This window comes from Poecilia formosa, unplaced genomic scaffold (assembly GCF_000485575.1).
Source record: "Poecilia formosa unplaced genomic scaffold, Poecilia_formosa-5.1.2 Scaffold719, whole genome shotgun sequence".
NCBI lineage: Eukaryota > Metazoa > Chordata > Actinopteri > Cyprinodontiformes > Poeciliidae > Poecilia > Poecilia formosa.
In genome coordinates this window covers 95,071-119,331 of record NW_006800658.1, presented here as the reverse complement: position 1 = coordinate 119,331, position 24,261 = coordinate 95,071, and the positions used below count along the sequence as shown (strand labels likewise).

The window sequence follows — 24,261 nt, the reverse complement described above, 5'->3', positions numbered from 1 at the left end:
TCTGGTTGTGGTTCACTGAACTCCCAAAACCTTAAGGATGCCTTTGACCCTTTGTAGCCTTTACAGACTGATACATGTTTTGCTTTTGGAGGTTAATTCCCAGTTAATTCATCATTTACCCAGGATTCACAGGGGTTAGGGACTACAACTGAAACAAAACAAAACTACTGGTAAGAGACAAATACTCATATAACTTGAGTATTTTAATAGTTCAAACACCAAATACCAGAAACTGATATCCACAGTCTTCCTAATATCTGCTTTTGGTGTTACAACCAAACACACCAAATAAAATGAATGATGCTCTGGGATTTTTGCCTTGCGAACGCCAGCCAATTGCTTGTCAAGTAGCTCTAGGTCTATTTCAGCTTCTGAAATTGCATTTTCTTTTGAGTTTTTTGGATATATTTAAAAGTATATCCAATAAAACATGTAAATCAATTGATTTTTCATGAATAAGTTTGAGTTACATTCCACATAAAAATTAAATAACTTCTTTTTTTAGTTTTTTTTTTTTTTCTTGCTGATTCCTCTTTGGTATAAAATGTTGCTAGAATGTAGTTTTCACAGCAGAAATCAAAACACAGAGATGGACTCTTTTAGCTTTTTTTGTCTGCTGAAGAAAGTTGATTGCACTGACTTTTATTTAATGATATAAGAATAGAGAGGGCTGAATACATAAGCATGCCACACTTTTTTAGATTTTATTTGCATCCTTTTGTGTCTACTTAATGATTATTCTCTGCTTTGTTTGGAACTATCAGAAAGAAAGAAAGAAAAAACACCATCTAGTTAACAGCAGAAACCCAAGACGATTTCTCATGGAGCTGAACTTTTTCATCAGCTACTGAATTAGTTATGTTTGAGGAACATGAATGAGATTAATTCCCCTCTGCCATGGCGCTTTCCTTGAAGGATAATTCTCCAATCCTCCACTAGAGTGCATTCACACCCGGCTTCATCCGTAAGAGTGCACCATGTCAGAAGAGGAATGTTCATACAATGAGGGTCTGTGTATAGTAGCTCTGGTATTGCCTCGGTCTACCACACGGACAAATGATTGTCAATGGACTATAGAGACGAATCTCAATCGGTTACTCTAGCGGCTCCACGCGTTTCGACCTCCTGTGTTTCCCCCCCCTCTTGCTTTGCGATCAAATTCCTCTCTGGATGGAGATGGACAAACAAAGAGAGAAAGGACTAATTTCCAAACAACAATGCCGTGAGTCTTGAAGTTTTGTGGATTCGGTGTCTTTATGTGCTTGCTTCTCTCGCTCTGGGAACGAACCGCTCACTCCCATATTCTCGGCTCCTCTGACGGTCGCACTCTTTCGGCTATGCAACGGGTGTAACACACACACACACACACACACACGGGCTGAAAATGTAGCACGGACGGTGGGAGTGAAGTTGTGCGTGCCATGGTTTTGAATCATCGGAGGGATTCGCGTTGAATGCAGCCTGTTTGTCTCTGAGCAGAGGTCGCGTCGTTAAGGAAGAGAAGATTCATTCCAGTTGTGACCCCCACGACTCCTCATGTTCGGAAAACATTTTACCCCGAAAGAGTAGGATGCTGTAACTTTGGGACTTTTTCCTCTTTTTTTTAGGCACACGAGGACAGTAGTTTGGACATTTTCTTACCTAAATGTTTGGTGTTTTCATATGGGAACTGTCAATTTAAACTAATATCCAAAATAAATAGGCCAGCATTTCAGTTTTTCCACATGGAATTCTAGTTAAATCCCTTACACATTGTTTTCTTGCTCTGGCTGAGAGGACCTCAGCTTTTCTAAACTTGTGAGGGACCAGCGGGCATGGGAGAGGCGACTCCCGCTCAGTCTGCTGCTGGTGCTGCTGCAGGGACCTTCGTGCCCATGCTGGGCGTCGGGTTAGGAGCCATGCCCGGCGGGGTGGTCGGCAACGGACCGATGGTGGCCACCTCCAGAGGAGGCTCCGCGGACCCCCAGCTGCACAACGCCATCGTGGAGCGTCTGCGCGCCCGCATTGAGCAGTTCAGGAGGCACCACTCCACCTGCGAGAACCGCTACCAGAGGGGTCAGGCCGAGAGCTCCGACCGGGAGCACGAAAACACACTGCACCTGCTTAACATCGTCCAACAGGGGCCCGGGAACCGAAAGAGCAAAGGGAGCCGGGGATCGAACCAACAACCTCCAGACTACAGCAGGGCCAATGGAGAGCAGAAGGGATCAGAGGGCGAGCAGAAGATTTCCACCCGCATAGCGGTAAGTTGGGATCATCAGTCGACATGAATCATAAATATCGTTCTGATTAGCTCACCCAGTGTTTGAATGGGCCCTGAGCCAGCCCCTTCCTCTGGGCCCCAACAATCTTAAGGCTTTCATTAAGTTAAAAATGAGGTTTAAAGTCACCAAAATATAAAAATGAGGTTTAAAGTCACCAAAATATGGTGATTTTTAAAAAATATTCCATAAATATGAAATTGTTTAAAAGAAATTCTGTGCAGTGTCAATTAGTTCATAAAACTTGAAAAGAGGGGGGGAAAAAAACGATAAATTTGAAAAAATAAAAATAAAAATGCACCGCTACCCCCAAGACTGTGCCGCCCAGGGTAATGAGTCATATTTCCCATATTATAAATTCCCACTCAACTTACCTTCAGTTGGTAGTTTCGTTTGGGGTGACCAGATGGGGAGCTGCTAACTGAGCGAGGGCTGCAACGATTAATCAGAGTTATTGTGACGAATCAACTAATCGTCAACTAATTTAGTAATCGGTTAATTGTTAACTAGAGTATACAGACCCACAAAAATACTGTTTGCTGAAAGAGCAACACACTCAAAGCAATAATTAATAAAAAAATGCACAAAAGTATATACATTTTACATTTAAGATATAAAAAAAGTTTTTCTGTGAATATGTTCTATCCAGAACTGCTCAATTTTAACATCACCTGGCTCACATTCTGTAAAAGAAGTATCCTATTAATCACATTTTTATATCGGTTGATGCAAAAAATAGTCAACAGATCAACCCTACATATAGTGATGTTAAGTGAAGGAGGAAGGACTGACATTGCAAGTGATCAAACATTCCCTAAAGGAATTTAATTTTACACAATAATTAGTTTATTTTTTATCTAAAAAGTAATTGTTTGTTTATAGATGTTTATTTGCTTTCTTTTTAAGTATTTCTAATATAGTATAAAAAACTAAAGTGTTAAATAAGAACTCTGCAGAATGTGCCATGCTTTTTTTAATCTGATTAATTGATTAATCATCAAAGTAATCAATCAAATAATTGAGTACTAAAATAATCATTAGCTGCAGCCCTAAACTGAGCTGGTTCAAGACATTGGCTATGATTCAGGGCTCCACTAGGCTATCAGAGCTCACAAGAAAAGCTTAACGTTTATGAAGTATTCCTCGAATTTCACCTGTGGGACAATACAGTAACTCACCTGCTTTTAAGTCTATCTAAATATATTCCAATAAAAAACATATGCATCTAAAAGGACAATATAAACGTTTAGGCATTCTTAGTTGAAGGAGTTTTAGCTCCATTTCACCCATAAGACCAAAACCTACTATAAGACCAAAACATAATGCAGCATAACCTACAATGTATGAAATAGTTTTGGGGTTATTGGGCCGTGGAGAGGTTTAGAGTTTCCTCCCGAGTGTCGACATTTTCGTGCACTTTTGATTCGAACTGTGGGATGCAGGTGTGTGTTGCACGTAACCTAGTTAATACAGAATTTATCCAGTTTTGTGGTGCAGGAAGTTCAGTTTCTCTTTCTCAATAAGGCAGCAGTTTTCAAATGATCAATTCAAATGGCCATTGCCTGAATTATGTCTACTGCATGATGTATATTTTTCCATAATGATAAAGTTAAAGAATATACAATAATTAGACCAAATTTCTGTGTTCTCAGACTTTGGTTGGACTAACCATGCTGTACAGAAACTGTTGAGAGAGCAGTCGGTGAAATGTGAGATTTATTGTGTTGTTTTCTTTCATTGGGCATTTGGGAGTTCAGCAATGAGACTATGAATTATTTCTCAAGCAACATTTCAATATAGAGTCGAAGGGGTGAGAGTTTGCAGATGTTCTCTTTCCGAACTGGCTCGAGATGCCGGAGAGAAAAAACAAGCAATGAAACATTTTTTTCCAGTAAAACCCATAAAAACGCACTTAGGAAGGTTCTGTAGTTTTCTTTATTATTTTTTATCTGTGGAATGAAGCAAAACATGTTATCTCCTACGTATCCCACAGCTGCATTGACTTGAGACTTTATATTTATGATTGGATTTTACATGTGTGCTTTGCGAGTTGCTAAGTTAAATTCAGCTGCGAGACATGACGGGAGGTAAGACGGCAGCATCATGGATTATACTGACGGTCTAAAAGAGGTCAGGGAACATCATTATCATGCACCGTTTCATTTTTACTGATGTTGACTTGGGACTAGTGTGTTCTATATAAAACTGATGAGTGCAGCAAGATGTGCAGAGGAAATGAAGTCCTGGCGTACATGTTCATATAAAGCCTGAGGTTAATTTTTTTTCTTTTTTTCTTTTTTTTTTTCTCAGCTTGTGATGATTTGGTGAAGCAGAACAGCAGTCGTAGCAGAAATCTCACATTAAGTGCTCTGCCTCTATCCATCACTGATGGAGCCAGTTAATGCTTAAATGGATCAAAAATAAGTAAATTCTGAGGGTGAGAACTACAACGCTTTGCAAAAGCATTCATCTCCGTTGCTCTTTTACGCATTACGTCATTTTGCAACTGAGTGTTTTATTGAGATTGTATATTAGATCAATACACAGTATGGTATAACTGTAAACTGGAAGGAAAATTATTATTTTTTTAAATTAATTTTGAAAACATATATTTCCCAGTGACTTGTTGGGAAATATATGTCATGTAAGATTAGGTAAGCAGCACTAGATTCTTAAACAATATCCCAAGAACATAACATGGGCCACAGTTAAATTCAAAATGGACTGAATCTGGCACAAGTGCAACTTTACCAAAACATGACAGTCCAGCTAAACTGACAGGTTGGACAACATAAAGAGCTAAACTGAACAGGCTGTGGTAACTCAGGAGGAGCTGCAGATGTCCACTGCTCAGGCAAGAGAATCTCTGATGGAACTTAGTCATTTTCTACAAATTTATTCCTGTATTCTCAAAGAACCTGAGCTTCTGGTGATGTTTTTTTAGGAAAAATCTTAGAATTTCTCCAGTTCTATTATGAGAATTTGACCTTGGGAAGATGAAGGTTGTTCACAAACTCATTATTTATGATGAGTTTGTGTAAACAAGGCATGTAAACAAGGCATGATCAAACATGTTGATGCCATGTAGCAATTATTTTAATTTTGCATAGTTCAATAATCATAACACTTTTCTGAATCCAGTCTAGGCTGTATGAATGGTGCATTTCTTTCAATTTTCTGCTTTAGGTATTTGTTTTTTTATGTCTTACTTTCATGTGTCAATCAGTCAAACTTAGCAACATGGCCAACCAGACCTCCTCACTGAGTTTCTGTCAAGTCTTCACGCAAAGTTGCTCCTGGCACCTGACTGAATCACTGTTAAATTGGGATTCTTTGGCAGGAATACTTAAGCTCTCTCTGAGAGGATTCTGAGAATCTTTCAGAATATGGGCGCTGGTCTTTATGGAGGAGTGGCAAATAGGAAGCCATTGTTGGGGAAAAATGAGCAAAAAGGAATCCCATTTGGAAACTGTCAAAAACCATGTAGAAAACATAGAAAAGATATGGGAGAAGATGTAATCAGGACATCTTCGCACATTTACACATGTGACCAATGTGCAAAAGCTAAAGGTGTCTCAAACATAACTACATGTTCATGGTAGAAGCATCCTGGGTGGAGCTTTTACTTGTTTCATCAGGGAATGGGACTGATGTTGAAGCTGTGCTGGTAAAGTGACAAAATGTAAACCGATTTCCATTGTGGGTTTACTTTAGGAAAGGAAACTGTGTAGTTTAACGTTTGTGTCGTTTTTATAATTACTTCTGTGTAAATTGAAAATAGCTTTTTGCATATTTAGTGTGACAATAGGTAACTTTTATAAAAATGATTTGTTTACATATTTGTTAAAATATGAGGCAGATAATGTGTAAAAAAAATTAAGCTCCTCTCGCTCCAGCTGCCATCTGCAGAAATAAACTGCTCTCTGTCAGAAACAACCAATCAGAGTGAAGGGGAGGGTCTTAGCGATGTCAGTCATGCTTGTGTACGTGCTGCTCCCTCTCTCCCCCTTGCTCTTTACTGCGCTACACACAATGTCGGTGACGATGCTAAGTTAGCATGGCTGCTAACGATGGTGGACAAACAGTCTTCCCCACCATTAGCAGAGCTAATCTTGAGCTTGCTGTGTTGGGCTTTAATGATGTAGGTTATTATAGTACACGCTTCTCAGTTGTGAACAAAGGCATCAATAAAGGGCACATCTGTGGATGTTATTGACTGTTCACATTGTAATTTGCAACGGAACAGAAGACCAAGTGAGGGGCAAACGAAACAATAGATTATGGCTAGTTTATTGTGCATAGTAAGCAGCACTTAACAGCAATGAGGCCAGATTAACAGAAGATATGTCTTGTAGATAATTTTAGACATATTGGAAAGAAGAGATGAGAGCTTACTTATTGGCTTAGGGGAAAAAAAACGATTTCCCTTAATGCCTGCATGAACTCACTGAACGCTTTGGGATAGGTCATATTTTAGATTGCTGTTTTTTTTTTCTTTCTTTTTTTGTTCTAGCACTGGTTTCTCATTCTTTCCACTCATACCTGTATCGGTGGATGTGCCGAACACAGAAATAGGTCACTCAGTAGAGCTTACGAAACGCCAGCCCCTGTATTACATCTTACAGACATTTGTTTTCATCAGATGGGGATCCAGCATTATCTTACACCGTCTGTCAGCGAGAGCGATAGTGGGTATGGAAACTAAGAGCTCAGTGATACAGCCGCGCTAGCGTGCAATGCATTGTCATAACCTATTATAGTGTGCTTAACAAATGGCACTCTAAGCACCTTCTTGAAATATTTGCTGACCATGAAACTGTTTGAACCACAAGGCCCTCATATAAATGTTTAGAGCCACTGAATACATTTCCTGCACATGTTTACTTAAAGTCAAACAGGCCTTGAAAAAGCAGTAGACGAGGGATGCCTGCGATTAACAGTCCTGCGTGCACTGGGAGGATTTTGTTATTACCCAGTGAAAGATCTGGAAATGATGGTCACAGAACTGAACGGACTAGAAGTTTTATTGTCTTTTAGCTTAAAACAACATAAAGTTGTGTTTTTATTCTGCTGCTATTTGTCACGCCTCAAAGAAGAAGAAAAAAGGCAAGTCTTTGTTTCTAAACTTCTTACAAATTGTTGAAAATAGGCAACTGGAGTTGTTTGCTTCTTTTGGCAGATCAGATATTTCCAACCAGAAGGTCAACGCTGTGGCAGCAGTAATCTCGACGCTCGCAGAGAGACCTCAGAGTTTATTACCACTGACGTAAATACAACTTCTAGCTGACCACCGGATTGACAGCTTAGTCAAATAGCGTGGAGAAAAAGAAAATCACTGCACTCTCTTGTGGTTTCTGTGGAGCATGGAGAGTTTGTGGGGCGGGGTCTGCGTGCTGTGAGTATTTCCTGGCATGCCAGGTCTGAATCAGAGGTGCTGGTTGTGATGTGAAACAATTAACCCAGGTTCATGGGAGCTCCACCCAGTTCTGGTCTGGGGTAAGCTGCAGGATTTTTTTTTTTTCTCTTAGAAGTCGCTGCTTGGAAGCTGATGTGGAATGCTGCTGGTGTTTTTATATCGCATGAGCAAACTGTAAATCAGATTTTGTTCCATTTGTTTAAATATTTGCCTACTTTACTGAATTCTTCATTTTTATTTTATTTAGGCTTACTACCCATTTAAAATGAGTTTCAATATAAAATTTTTGCCACAGTTTTACTCTTATGAGACTTTCAAAAACAAAGTGACACTTGGTTGTAAAGTACGATGCAAAACATCAAAGTAGAAACGAGTCAATACTTTGTATTTTTGTTCTCTAGTTTTGTTTTGGTCAGAGCATCTACTTCCACATGTTTCCCTTGTTCCCTTCCTGGTTTTTGGCAAACTTTAAACAAGGCTTCTTAGCTTAATTTCAACAATGGCTTTCTGTCTATGGACGAGATTTCTGGCACTTATAATTGAATTGTTGAGAAGCAGCTTGAGATGCTGTGTACAATCTAAGCTGGCTACCTATGGTGACCTATGAAGGAAACTTTTTGCACAGGGTTTTATTTGGGGTTTCAGCATAATTGGGGTGAAATGTCATGTCATGTGATTTTTATTTGAAAAAAAAAAAAGACTTCCTCTAAACTATTTCCCACTACATTGTTTTGGTCTATTAAACAAAATCTAACTTAGATACACCAAACATGGAAAAAGCAGGACGGGTGTCTATAATTTATCTTGCGTGTTTTAAATTCTTGTTCATTCATTGTCTTTGACCCATATTCTTCACAGATTTCACTAAACAGAAAGTTTAGACACATCAGGGAATATTGCTCATTACAGCATAGTTTTATTTGCTCAAGTCATCCCAAATCAATCTCAGACCTTCACTTATTTCCAGAAACACAAACTATTTATTTGTGAATTTAAGTCTGCTGATTGGAATCAGGGATTATGGAGACATTTTGATCATAGAGACATCACAGATTTATCATCATCATTATTATTATTCTTTAAAACCTAAGTGTTTGTAACATTTCTCGCAGGACATTCCACAGTCAAGCAGAGGTCAGCTCATACATTTTCATCACCAAATAGTTTTAAGTGAGCACAGCTTGTCTTCAGGGAACAGGGATGTTAGTGTGCTGTGTTAATGTCTCAAAGAAAGCTATCGCAGTCTCTTCCAAGTTTCCATTAAATTACTTCATTTGTTTGGGCCTCTGATAGTTTTTCCTCTTCCTTAATAGTGAGTTGCACATGTCTTTTGGCTAAATCGAATGTGAAATGAATATCTCTCTCGTCAGTTATTATAGTTTTATGAAAACATTGGCATGAATGTGCTGTAAACAACTTCACATCACATATTTTTTTAATCAAGATTACAGTGCTCTCTCCGGGGAGGCAGCTTTACAAGATTTAACAAGTTTCTCTTCTGGTAGCCAAAGAAGAAATAAGATTTTTAAAGAAGCACCAATCAAATTCACCAGTGACTGACATTTCTCACCGAAGCTTTAGTTTTTCCAATCCCTTTAACTTTATGACTTCATTTACTAAATATGTTATGAACTCATTGGGTTTTTTTTTTAACCAAAACAAATTGTTGTCTGCTGTTATCCAGTGTGATCAGGGGTTTAGTAGATATATTCAGCAGCTTAGCTCCAGTGTGATGATGTCTGGAAGGTTGGATAAAAACTTGGGTATTGGTCCAACATATTTTCCTTTTCCTACTTCAGAGAGAACAATGTTTCACGAAAGATGAAAGATATAAAACTGGGATTTTTTATAGCTCTTTTTGCCTATTCTGTCAAGGCATATATCTTTAGTTTTATCAAGCCCCAAAAAATAAAATGTATTGTGCACCTGTGGGTTGTTACGGGGTTCAAGAGAAAATGCAGCAAAAGCTTTCAGAACGATTAATCAAAAACAGTACTGTGCTTCTAGTTGTTCCTTGCAATCAGTTTTTTGTGCAAATAAAAATAGGTTAGAATGTGTACAAGTGGCGTACATGTCAGTCAGCCCGCCAGACTACAGTTGGGATTATAAACGGAATCTTGCTGATTGCACAATTTTATTTATTTTTTTTTCCCCGAAGAAAAAACACTGTTTTTTATCACAATCAATTTCCTTAAGTGCTAACAGTGGTATTTCCTCTCAAAGCATTTTGTACATTTTTCTGGTTTTGCCACAGCTAACAGCTTACTGAATATCCAAGCAATGACATGTGAGAGTTTAGAGTAGTTTATTAATAAACTGCTCTAAACTTGCGGTGTCGTGACTATTACAACTGAGGATGGAATGAGATCTCATGTAACAAGATCTTGAAATGCTAGGTCAGAGCTTTTTCTTTTTGTCAAACTGAAGCCTGCAGGCAAATAGCTGTGGAGTTGATGTCAGCATCTGGCTTCTTCTGGTAAACCCAAATATTAAGGGAAAGCCAAATCAGATTTTAGTCATAAAATATGTGCTTGTTGGCAGCCAATTCTTCAATTCTCAGCTCTTAGCGATTCTGTTTGAACTCGTCTTGTGAAAAGTGTTAACTCTTCAGATGAAATCATTCATGATTGAAATCTGATAACCTGTTCTGTCTCAATGCAGCAAGACAAGTGCAATATATGGTAAGGAGCAACTTGAAATGCCTAAATTTGTCCAGTGTTTAGCTAATAGCGGAGCTAATTTTCTGCTTAGCGCTTTTGCTAACTTTGAAAAGGTTTAGCATACTTAGCTTCACCTAAAGTTATTTTTCTGGACAAATTCGTGTAAAATTTTCGTAAACTTTCAGTTGAACAGTCAAGTTCATTTTATTATTCAGATTGTTTAAACAGTTTTCTGTCTAGGGAAACCCAGGCGCTGAGTTAAGGCAAGAAATGAGAAATTAGTTCTTTTAATTGAGGTTGCATGAACAAAGTTCTTGTTGGCAAGTAAATCTCATAAGTTGCAGGAAGTAGAGCACAAAACTCAGAGAAAGTCTTCATAGATCATCATTAGCGGCTAGGGATGCTAAAGCTAGTATTAGAGCTAGCTAAATGGCTATGTCGAACAAAGATTCTATAAAACACAATTTGAGATTTATATGAAGAGTAAAAACATAAGATACAATATCATTTGTGTCATTTGTGGTAGGTAGTCATTCATACCGAGTCCAATTCTCCTGCAGGTTTCCACCTGTTAAAGAGGTTTTCCTTTCCACTGTCGCTACATGCGTACTCACTTGGTGTGACTGATTATTGGGAAGTCGATTATGCAATGCAAACATTTCTCCACTGTTGTTACTTGTCCAGGAGTGAATGCTGTAAGTCGATGATTCAATGCAGTCAGCTGGATTTCCTTGTAAAGAAAACTTTTTTTTCTTTACTAATATGAATTAAAAATATATTATTTGATAACTAGGATCAAATTGATTGTTTATTCTTGTAGATGTGTTGTGAATTGGCGCTGTATGAATAAACTAATTAGTTGCTCGTCGGGCTGGTTGACAGCAGCGGTTCTGTAGAAGCTTTCACCACTGTTGGATTATGCATGTGATAACATTTTAAGCGCTGTGAGAATACATTGACTGTAACAGTTAGCCAGGTGCTAAAGTTAGCAACTAATTTGCAACTTCCTAAGGGAACCAAACTAAGCAGATATGAAGAGCAGAGATCCTTCAAAAAACGACTGAGGTTCAAAAAACCTCTTTTCTATTTGTGAAATTAAAAAAAAGTCAAATTACTATGTTTAGATGTGTTTTTTGGCATCATTACTACCTAATTAGACAAGCATAAAAACTGCAGAGCGTGAGCTGGACCTGCATTCACTACAGGCTCACTGAAACACGTTGTGACTTCTGGAAGTTTCATGTATTTGTGAAAATAAAAAAATGGGGATTCCCAAAAAAATAGTACTAAGAATCTTGTTCTTTTGAATCATCTTGCCCCAAAATATAACATATCAACTTCAATACAAAACAAAAAACTTATGTAGTTATGTAGTTGTTACTTAAAAAAGTAAAATATTTATTGTCAGCTTCTTTTTTTTTCTTTTTTTTTTCAAAGGCTTCAAATGGAGCATTATGCAGCAGCTTCTTGTTGGAAATCATCCTCTGTGAATCTGGGACATCTCTGTACCTGGCAAGATTTGCATTCCCTTCTCTTCCTGAAATGAGTCCACTTTTATCATTTTTTTTTCTCGACCAATTTAGGTTTTGTTAAGACGTTCCAGCCTCTCCCCACCCCAAAATAAAAATCATAATAAAAGAAAAAACAGGTAAAGAAACCACAGGAAAACAAAGAAAACCATCCAGACAGAAGTTTCCAGACACCCGGTGGGGCAGTGAGGATATGTGTTAAATCAAAAGCCTTTACAGATCATGTGTTATACAGTATTTGCAGCAGCAGTTCCAGAAGAACCCCTCACCCACCTTTTCGTTTTTCATTCCTCCAATCTTACACCCTTCCACACACACAAGTGCACGCAAAACCCACCCTGCTGCACACTCCTCATGTTTTATTCAGCAGCCTATGGGAAGGCTGTATTTGTCTTTGAAGAGTGCTGCAAAAATCATGTATTAAACCCATCTCCTCCTCGCTCTTCAAGGAATGATACACTGTAAGTGGTATATGCTCAGAAAAAAAACATGATCTTCTGACAATCCAGGTGGGTTTGGTCTGCTCTGCTGATTTATGAGCTGCACTTTATAACAGCCAGACCTTTAGGGTAAATCCTGCCTTTGGTTTTACTGGAACCACTGCCTGCCTGGGATCTAAAGCCTTTTTATTCTCCGACATTTCCCAGCTGTCCTTGGCTGTGGTCCCTGGCCACAAACAAAGCTTGCAAGGCAACAGCTTTACCTTGAGATACAAGTTTAGAGAATTTACACCATCAGCACCCACTTTGCAAAATTACCTCCCTCGTGGAGCAGCCTTGTTTGTCTTTGTGTCAGACTGGCCTGTTTTGTGCAGGGAAATAAACAATATGTTAGTTAAAGTGGATGAGTCTGCATAATCTCACATGATAAGATCAGGTTTTATGTGCTACCGAAACTTGATGCTCACAAAAGGAATCCGCTGCTGTTCCGATTTAGTTTTACTTCTATGTGACAGTGACAGTGTCTTTCTGTTATTTAATTTGAATTTCTATTAAATTTTCAGGGTTAAACACCATTTTATTTCAGACATTTTGGCCCTTTTTTAGTCTGTCTTAAAGTGTAGATTCAAAACTTTACTACAAAAACTTCACAGATATTTTTGTCGTTTATTTCAAATATTAAACATGGAAAATTGATGGATGATTGATGGCTAAGTAATGGATGCTCGATTGGATGGATCCAAAGATTTTTCCGTTCTCCGTTTTCTTTTTCCTTACTTTTCCAGACTTTGAAAACATTTGAATGAAATTGTAGACTGCAGAAGAAGGCCTGTTTTAGACAGTTTATTAAAGCTTGAAATAACTGAAAGATAAATTGTTCCATATCAATAACCGATGTGGGATTATACAGAGAGCTGTTGGATCAGCAGGCACTGATGGAGAGGATATTTGATTTTTCACATTTGAATTCTGCACTGGCAATTCTTCTTTTAGATGACAAATCTGTCAGCATTTGGATGATTACTCTATTAATCAAAATTATTTTCGCTCTTCTCTGCTTTCTGTGGACTCTTTCTTTTATCAACACCAGCAGTTCTTTTGGAACAACTTCTCCATGTTGCACTCTTGTGAATTTCAACTTGCTGAATTCTCACACATCCAGAATGCCCACAGTAAATAAAATGGATCTTTAAAGATGAATTTGAAGATACTTTTTCTCCTTGATTGATCAGCTCAAATTCAAACCACAACATGCTTTGCTGAGCAGCGTTATTTTTGTCTGAAACAAAGAGTGAGATTTTCTAATGCTTTTATTCTGTTAGGGGAAACACTGAAAAGGATTAATTCAATCATAAATGCTGCTAAGAATCTGCTAAGAGAGAAAAAAGTTTTTAAAATTTTCAACCAGAAGTTGAGTTAGATGCCAACCTTAGCCTTACCATAGTTACTTAAGCATCAGCAAAATTAATTGAAATGTATTTATTCACCAACACTTGAATCTCAAGTAACAGACTTTAGTCAACTCAATAAAACGTAACAGTAAAACACATCAGACTGTGATGTACATGAAAAATTATATGTAATTTTTCATTTTAACAACCCACATTGAAAGGTGTCTCGCCACTGACTACCGCTTTATGATGCAGCACCCAGCAATCCTTCTGGCTTTTGTTCTATTTTCAAGCAAGTCCATTCATCTGTTCTGTCTCAGCACCATCCAGCACCGCCCATCTAATGAGTGTTACCGGCGATAAGTGATATGCTTGAAAAATGAAGCAGGGCAGAGTGGCAATCCTAATGATTTAGCCTTCACCTGTGCACAGCTATCACACAGCTCGATTCTTATATTTAAAATCAACATTTTAGTGACCGGTAGGCAATGGAAGCGATTTTTGTCCTCACGACTTCCTGTAGTGCACTTTAATGTTTACCTGGTTCTATGTGACATTAATTTTTTGTTCCCTCGTCCTTAGTCACTCTTTACTTCCAGGGTTTCTAATACAGATAAAAACAGCACAGGACTTCTGGGTGTGCAATAATATCTCCTTTAACGACATTTCATGTAATCCAAAGTCCAAAACTTGACAGGTATGGTTTAGCAGAAGCTAATGCTAAAGCGCTAATTTAATTTTGACATTATAGATTACGTTTTTGCATAATGCTATTAGATATTGTATGTTCATGTCTTGTTTGCTACTGTCTGTGTTTTATTTTGTTTGTATGCCTCTTGCTTGAAAAAAAAAGGAAAAAAGAGAGAGAATGTGAAGAGAGGAAATGGATCTGTCTTCTTCCACTTCAAAATAAGAGCATCGATATAAACATCTAGCTACTTAAAGAATAAAATAATAAATAAAGAAACTTTGTTTAAGTGCAGATTAACAAAACAGGCAGGTGGATTAACACTTCAGAGGTCAGCTAAAGAGCTACGGGGAAAATAATCTTTACTGTTAGCACATTAGCTGATTATTGGACAGTGGTGGACAGTTCCCAGTCCACCACTGGGAACTACTGGTTTGCTTCTCACAACCATTTATTTTGCTTTGGCTTATTGTTGTGTATATATTTGAGCTTTTTCCTGTTTTTTTTTTTTGTTTGTTTGTTTTTAATAAATATTGACATTTATTTAAGAATAAGCTGCGGATTTTGTGTAAATCATGCAGAGTAGGTATAACAAGCAGCAGGCTGGAAACCACTGCTGTAAACTGATAAAGCTGCCCCGCTGTAGTTGAAGAGTGAGTTTAAAAATGATGTGCAACCAACTGTAAATTAGATTCTGCAACAGACTCTTGTGAATATGTGTAGACAGTTGTTCCATGGTTTGAATATAAATTACCCTTGCACACCGTATTTCCATACAAGTGAATATTTCACTGGCTAATTCACTGATGTTCCTCTTTTCCCCAATGGTTTTGGATTATAGAGTCCCTATTGTGTCCCTTTGTTGCTTGTTTGTGGTTTAAGCAAGTTACCAGTTGTTACAGACTCTTGTTTACATTTCAAACCTCATATGAATATGTGAAAATAATCTCATCTGTGCCATTGATTTGAACATTTTTGGAGACTAATACATGAGTGCTCATGGAGTGCTGTTAAACAAGTGGACAAAGGAAACAAGTGTTTCGTTGTTTTTCATCATTTGTAGCTTAGCAGTGCTAATTAGTGTGAATTGTGGGATTTTAGCGTAGCAGAACATTTCTTTTTTCTTTTTCTTATTGAGACTTTTAGAGGGCACTTGTGGAGGTATCTGTCCATGCCTGATGTCATTTGTTCTGCAGAGAGAGCTCTTTGAGGTTTGTCAAGTTTTTCCTGCTTGACTCAGTTGAAGCAAGAGCAGAACTGTGTTTTTGAGGAAATGGAGAGAGGAGGGTGGGAGGGTGAAGGGTAGCGCCTTAGAGTGTGTCTCTGTGAGCGCGGTGCTACCAGTGCTGAAACTGGAGCCCTGTGGGAACAGGCATATTCAGGTGTTCATGCCCAATGTGCATAAAGTGGAAGGAAAGGACAAATGGATATATGTGACATAAGGATTTCTTTTTATTGCATTCGGACAAAATCGAAGTCCTCGCTATTGGTTTAGCTCGGAAATATAAAAGTCTGTTTGCTTTGGGAAATGACTTTGAAGGAACTATGAGTGTTTTGTTCAGGGGTTGACAGTTGTGGTTGGATAAGCAGGAGCTTATCTGGAGCTCTTCTCACATTTATCTGATAAATAAGCCACCTGATATGTTAGAGTTTCCTGGACTTGTTGTAGATACTGTTGTAAACAGATCAGATTATCACAGCTGCCAGTGGAGAGCAGCAAGAATCTCAGTTTACAATACCCCACAAAAGCTTTTCCACATTTTGTCATGTCGTACCCACAAACTTCAGTGTATATGCCAAGCAAGTGCAAAGTTGTGAATGGGGAGTGAATCAGTACATGGTAGCAAAAATCTGAAAATTGTAGCATGCGGTTATTTTAACCCGAGATTAGATCAAATTAGTTAATTTGGTATTGGCCCAGTCAAAGGTCAGACCAAATCTAATTGGGAACTGTTGGCAAGAGTTGAAAATACATGTTTACTAATGCTTTCCATTCAGTCTGAATAAGTGTAAGGTATTTCACACAGAAAAACTGACCAAATATTTTATCTATAGCTGCTTAAAGCTCAAATCTCAGCCGACTTACAGCTGTAAGTGCAGCAAAAATATGAATCAACAAAGTAGTGATTGACTGAAGAAAAATTCATACTTCAGATTTGTTTTTGTAAAACAAATCTTAAAAACTACCCATACTTGTCCTTCTTCATCACAGTTTTGTGCAAGTGTTGATTAATCTTGTAAAATTCCAGTAGAATATCCTAAGTTTTCTATATGTGATGTGGCAAAATGTGAAAAAAAAACTAAGGTGCATGAATATGACTAAATAAAAATAATGTGTCAGTTCTTGACTCACTTTATTTACTTCAATCCTAACTTCACAGCCTTTCTCCATGGCCTATTTACCCAGTAAAACTACTTGAGGCTCAAAAGAATTTCTTTTCCTTGTGCTAAGGTTCAGAGAAAGACAGCTATATTTGCAGCAGAACTTCAAACAGCCTGTCCTCCCCAGGGTCATTACCCTCTTCAGGAAATGAGTAAGTGGGCTCCTGATGTCACCAGCCAACCCACTGAACAGAATACTAGGTTAATCTGGGAGGGGACAGGGGAGGAGCCCCTCCAGATCAGAGTTCAGACATGTTTACATTACAGCTCTGGATATTTCTCAGAGCCCAGCCAAGCTGCTGAATTTCCCAGGCTCCAGAGTTGTAGAGTGCTGAAAAGAAGGCACAAGCGCTCACTTATTCTTCTCCCCGCTCCCTCGCTCTGCCGAGCTCTGGTGGCACAGAAGTCGTAGTTTGACTCCATTTGCATTGTGGTAATGTTCTGTTCCTTCCAGAAGTTGTCCTTTGGGAGATATTATCGTTTTGAAAGAGGTGAAAGTCAAAAAACCTGCTGACAGACAGTGTTTTTGAAAGCTTCAGATAATACTGTCACTACTGTGAGAGTACGGATGAATATCTCAAACTATGGTAATATTAAATATGACAGTTGGGAGTGTTTATGTGTGAACTGTTGGAGCCTGACTCCTGACATCTTTTTTCTGGAGGGAGATTGTTGCTATGAATGCAGTTGACTTGCTTAATATGGATTAATGGAAAAAGTCAAGAAAATAAATGGTGTACCATTCAGTTAGATTTAAAACCAACACTCAAAGCCAAATTCTTTTAGAGATTTTCTAGTCAACTTAAGATTTTCATAGAAAACTGAGTGAACTTTGTCTCATTAGTTTTTTTTCAAACGTAGAGGAAGGATTCAATTTAATAATACGGTATTTATCCCAAAGGGAAATTAAATGTTGTCGTAACTCAGCATTCAGAGTGATGCAGTGGACAGGATGTGCAGTTGAAGTCAGTCTCGCAACAAATCTGAAAAGGCCTCTGGCTGAAGGCTGTCTCCTGACTGTTATGACATACTATCCACTCGAGTTCCAGGCAGGAAAGACGATTATTGCACAGGGATGTGTTCTGTGTGACATAATCAGTTTTTGGGAAGCATTGCTAATCCACCTCATTTGCTTTTGCCACTCCTCTTTAGATCTCTGGAACAGAGAAATGTTGGAAACGTATGATTGGTTTTGCTCTGCATCCATAATGCCTCCTTTTCAACTCTTTGTTGCCATGGCTACACATTGTAACAAAGTCGGAAAGTAAAAAAAAAAAAAAAAGTTAGAGCAAAAATAATTCCAGCTGCACAGCATCCAGAACCAGGAGGGATAATTACATAAATATGCACTCTCAACAAAAAATTATGAGCAAAAGTCAACTCTACATGCTAATTCACAAGCTACATGTTTTGAGGACAATTAAGGCTGAAAACATTCTGCATCATTACGCTAAGTTTTCAAAATGTCTCTCATTTATTGTTGCCACGGTAATTGGTTAAGCCTATATGAAAGAGAAAAACAGAATAAATAACATCAAAATCAAAGTGTTTGTTTATATCCCTGCTTATTTGCTGCATATGATGCTTGTTCAAACCATGTGCAAACAGAAATAACCAGCTACAGATTTTGGTACTGGCCCTTTAAAAATAAGTGATGACGAGGACATTGTAATCTGACTTGATTGGGAAATTTAACAAACATACTGAAAAAGATGTCTTAATTAAATAATTTTATTGTACTTTTATACTTTGGGTTGAAATGGAATCAATCTTTGTTGAGAGTGAAAAGACAAACAAAACAACAAAGAAATCACAAGTTTTTAGTAATTAATTCTGTGTTAATATACGCAGCACACTTTAATCCTGACTTCTCTACCGTTTTAAAGGACAGTTATGATCCCAGTGACTAAAGTGGGGAACTTGTTCAGGCTTCTTTCAGATTTGCTCGATCTGTTTTTCATTCATTATTTAAAACTTTAACTGCTGTGACTTGCTTTTTAAAAAAAATTTCTTTGACGCAATGCAATAACTAATCAGTGTTCAGAACATGTGTAAAGTAGGAGACCCTACGGAAGCTTTGTAACAGTCTCTGTAGCATGTAGAATCTGCTTTCTACATGCTACATGGACTGCAGAAGGCCCATTGTAGTATCATCAGAAATGTTTGTTTTTGTAATCAGTGATTAATGAGGGGTAGAATAGTTTCTACCCAACGCAGCCGTGCAAATTATTCTCTGTCTTCTGAATATTGATTTGCAGCAACAGTAGAACAATTTTCAGGAAGTATACATTGATTCTGGTCTCAGTAAGTGATATTTTACCCCTAGAGCGACTCTTTTAGTCCGTGTGGTCAGATTTTACGCAGCCTGTGCTCAATACACCGGACTCTGGTAGTAGCCAGTAGTTGTTTCTTTCTCCCCCACGTAGATGGGTTAGTTTCTTCTCAGTTCTTTCTGTAAACCTGAAAAGCGGCAGCTGGAATGTTTGCGTTAGTGCCGTAGCGATAAGTCATGATGCCTGCTTTTTCTCCATCTTGCCTGGAGGCGTGCAGACACTGCTGTAGCATCTCCAGTGTACATGGGACATGAAACCAGGGGAGAATCTGCTTTCTTTCTGCTCTGTTGAACAACTTCCAGCCTGAGTTTTCAGTAAAAGTCAGCATTCATTAGCATGAGATTGTGAGTTATTTTCTCCTCTTTGGGATTTCTACGATTTTATGTTGATAGCATCTTGCCGGTTGAACCTATTTTCACTTTTTTTTGGTGATGCTACAACCACAAAAGTCAATGTTTTTTATATGGCTTTTATCTGATAAATCAACACTAATGGATATGATACATTGGTGTTACTTTTTTTTTTTTTTTTACACAAAAACTGACTGTTTATTTCAGTCCACCATTACAATAAAATATTTAAAAAATGGTTTTAAAGAAGAAATGAAATTTCTACCTGTACATATTTCATTTCTTGATGACGGCTTGAACAGAGCTCTGAGACGTTCCAAGCACAGGATATTGTTTTCTAACACTAACTCTGCTTTAAAGTCCACAACTTGATGCTTGACCTTTCTGCTGTGTTCTGTGGTTTTTGTAAGACTGTTTGTTTATTGAGTGCTCTCTAAGTAACCTGTGAGTCCTTTGTGGAACAGCTGGATTCATACTGAGGTTAGACGCAGATGGACTGTTTACTCATTATGTAACTTCTGACTGACTGCACTGGATTTTATTTAGAGGGTTTCACACATTTATTTGTAACAATAATAGAAAATCTGTTCTTCACAATTATGCACAGCTTTGTGTTTTATTACGTAAAATCCTCACAAAACACATTTTAGTTATGGTTGGAACATTTTTTTTAATAGAATAGTTGTTTTGTTTGTTGTGCAGAGATGACGATTATGTTGTGAATTGACGATAGTTATATGAAACTTAAAAGGTGTGTATTAGATTTGTTAAATGTGGGCTTTAATAATAAAAACACAATTAAACACATTTATTTACCTGCTCCAAGGAAAGGCATGGAAAACTAAATTTTTTGAATGAACAAATATTACAAATTTGAATATTTAAGAAATAATCAGGTACTTTGACTTAGGAAAAAAAATATTTTTGTTACAAAAATGCCTAAATAGTTGCGTAGTTTTTGGTATTTTTTATGTTATAGCTAAAGATGCACAATATGTTTGCACAAACAATGGTATTGGTAGATATTAGCCACTTTTTAAACTATCGATATCAGTCATAGCATAAAACTGGGCCGATATTAACAAGCAATATTTATTGTATAATAGTTTAGGTATGGTTTTCCCCGCTCATTAAGGATGTATATTAGCAATATCTATAAAGGTGCTGGGGAAACCTACCATCTTATAAAGGGATTTAATTCCCAATCCCTTCTACAGTTCCATACACCTTTGTAATAAGGGGAGTTGTCTCTGGAAAAAGTACAAATTGTTTAATCCATCTTTTAAAGCCACACGGCGCATGTTTCCCCAAGAAGATGAATAAAGAGTCTTGAGCCAATTAGGGAGATTTATACTGTAAATGCAGAGCGAGGGGCTTTTTAAACTGAATTGCAGAATAAATCCAAATAAGGCATACTCTCTTTAAAAATGTAGGGTCGGGGGTGAGGAGGAGGGGGTGCACACCAATTCCAGTCTCGTCTGCCTGAGAGCCTTTTTAACAAGCCTGAGCAGTAGTCGCTAGAATTTATTCTGACTCAATTTAAGCTAAAGGGATTCATGATTTGTTCATAAATTAATAACCAGCATCAGCTAAAGTCCCTGTTTTGCCAATATTACACACATTTTGCTTAATGCAGCTCATTGACACGTTCCCCTCCTAAATTTATTTGGTCTTTGCTGGACTTATAAATTAAGATGTGGCAGGCGATCATTAAACAAGTATGGACCCATTCTTTGGCTCTGCCTGCAGAGAAAAATCGTGATACTGCATTCTTGTCATAGCTGTTAGTGAGAAAGTGGGGTTATTATGTGTGCATATGCATGATAACAAGAAGGAGAGTGTAGAGAACATTCCTTTCTCACTCCCACTCTCCACCACCACACCCCCATTGCTACTCGCTGCCACCCCACCCCCAGTTTCCTTCCTGTGCTTTTTTTAGAGTCTATTGGATGTTTTTCCCACATCCGGCAACAAAGCCAGCCTTTTCATGCAATAATCTAACAGTGTGGTGTTCTGTGGTTCAGCTGTACACAGCCATGGTCAACTGTGATAAATATGTTGACAGTAAATTAACCAGTATTTTTACTGTGTAATTTTACCAGTATTTTTTCTTGTGTGCTCACCCTATTTGAATCTAGGGCTGTTTGAAAAAGGAAAAAAAAAAAAAGATTCAACTTATCTGAAAGATACTTGGAAAAATTGTGTTTTGTCATTTTCATGCTCATGTTTATCAATCACTTTTTGATTTGTTTTTTAAATAAGTATTTGGAAATAAGAATTATTAAGTATGCTTTGTAGGATTTCTATTGTTAAAATTGCAAAATTGCTTTTGTATCTTGAATGTGCCCGCTTTAATTAGGCCAAAATGTAACAGAGTTATGAATAATTCAGGCTGCATATGAGATATTCTCATACTTTAGTAAAATTATATCAATCACAGGGAAATTCAGTGTTTTATATTAATTGGTCTTATTTTTCCAACTAGAAACATTTACTGACTGATTGTAATTTCAAGGGTAGTTAATTTAGTTTAGGTCGGGGTCATGTGCAGTAGTTATGAGAAGTCAGTAGCTGGTTGCTAAGTTGCAGATAGAGCAACTTAATTGAGGAGAATCAGGGATAAACAATCATGCTAGACAAGATCAAGCTATTCCAAGTCCAAATGATGCCATCAATTGTTACACCTATTCCCTACCTCTGGCTTTCCACCTACCTTACTTGGCACCCAATCTCAACTTCTTTCCCTCTGAAGCGGTGGGCACACAGTGAACTTCCCACTGATTGGACATGCAATAAAAAACATGTTTGGGACAGAACTAACAGGTGTAAAAAGATTTTTCTTTATTTGTGTGCTAATGTCGCCCCTTTACATTATGCGCCCAAGGTTGGAAGCCATGTCATCCATAATGAAAACTGCCAATTATCGCGCATCAGTTAAATCCGCCAACATAAACCTGCTTATTTAACAGTTTACATTTTAAGTGTCTGTACTATTAAACATATGACCCAAAAATCATTGAATCAGTGTATTTTGAAATAAATAATTGCTTTCAGGATTTTTCTTACAGTTTGATGCTGTCTGTGAAAGAAAAACATTTCTTTGATAACATGCAGGTCATTAATGTCTGAGATGCTATTTATAACTGTGGAGGATTAGAGTGTTTACTTGCAGTGGCGCCCCTAAAAGGGGGCCCCATCGGCTCCCATAGAGAGTCATGTCCAGTTCATGCAAAACCACATGCAGTCATGTTCTCTGTGTAAAACATAAATGTAAATGTTTCATCTTAAAACTTTTACTGGCCCTATGAAAATTTCTGGTGGCACCACTGTTTACTTTCCTGAATAAATTCTGTTGCTTTTAAAAAAAAATGCTTAACTTGCATAAAATAGATTTTTGTGCTTAGTTACTAAAAAGTAATTCAATTGTTTCACAAAATCATTTGACCTTCATTATGCAGAAATTTTAAATTCTACTCTGCTTTTGGATTGGTGGTGCAACATACTTTTCAAAGCACCGATTAAAGTACTGACATTGTTTCAGTGCTTGTACCCGCTGTCATTCCCAGTGAATTAATTCTCTGAGTAAAGAGGGGAATTTTCCTCTCCATTATGCTGCCTTGGCTGGGTTTGAATCACCAGGCTCATCTGTTTTGCCTGAAGTAGTCAAAGCGAGAGGGGGAGAAAAACAGCTGTCTAGTCAGTGAAGGGACGCCTTGCCAGTTGAGCTGTGAAATTCACACAAGTAAGCAGGATAATCTCTTCCACCCAGGCCGAATATTAGATCCTGCAGTGGAAATGGCAGTTTCACGTGTACGGCCTTGATATATCTTAACTGCAGCAAAAGTAGAGATCACCAGTCTCATCCCATTTTCATTCTTGCCTTTATTTGATCAGATTATTTGGAGTTAAAAGGCAACATTGTTGAAGGTTTTTGATGACCAGCTGTTTTCACTTTAAGAGGTATTTAGGTTTATCAGGGAAACTGGGATTGTGGTGACACCTGCTGCACTAAATCTGCTTTATTAGTAACAAAAACAGTGCCATACCCTTTGTGCTTTTTCATATTTTGCTTTTTAAACACATGGACATGATCTTATTTAAACCATAACATTGTGGCTCTGGCTGTATGTTCAGCATTTGTTGTTATCTCCTAGTCTTTGCTCTTTTGTTTATAATAACAGCCTTTTTTCCAGTATCCCCACAGCATGATGCTGTCACCATCAATATTTACACTGGAGATGATGCGTTCAGGGTCCTGTACAGTGTTAGTTTTCCTCCATACAAAGCATTTTGCATGTTATGCCAAAAAGTTAAATTTGGGTCTCATCTCTTTTTCACGGAAACAAACAAAAATCTGTAATTAAGGAAAGGGTTTAATTACAGATACAAGTTACAGTTACATCTACAAATTACATGCTAGTTACTTACAGCTAGTAATTGAGTTAATGTTTTATACAGAACCAATATTTTATTTAATGTAGCTGCTTCCATCTTAGTTGTTTGAACAAATTAAACATTCAGTAAATTTGTTTCTCATGTCAAAACATCCAAACTGTATCTAAATAAGATTAAATGACTATTAAAGTTGGATTTGTACATTTGTTCTACTCTTTTTCAAAGTGGCCATAGTATTCCTAGAGTGTGTTTCGGCGACTCCACAGACCATCACATGATTTTCATTTATTGCTCTCTGCTTTCCTATGAATGGGAGCTTTGTAGTCGTGTGCCAATCAGCCTGCTTCTTTTTGATCAGAGTTGACTGTTGATAAATTTGTAAAAACCCCAAAAATCAAATTTTTTTTCTTGCCTTT

At 37.6% G+C, this 24,261-nt stretch overlaps 1 protein-coding gene across 1 annotated transcript in view; it reads left to right on the top strand.

The window, feature by feature from the left end:
* The first annotated feature begins 944 nt into the window (after window positions 1–944).
* LOC103131116 (mastermind-like protein 2) overlaps window positions 945–24,261 on the top strand; it is a 51,685-nt gene continuing 28,368 nt past the window's right edge. Inside the window, exon 1 of the mRNA XM_007542691.2 lies at window positions 945–2,243. Coding sequence (XP_007542753.1) covers window positions 1,815–2,243 — 429 coding nt within the window. The 5' untranslated portion in view covers window positions 945–1,814. The remainder of the gene's footprint in view (window positions 2,244–24,261) is intronic.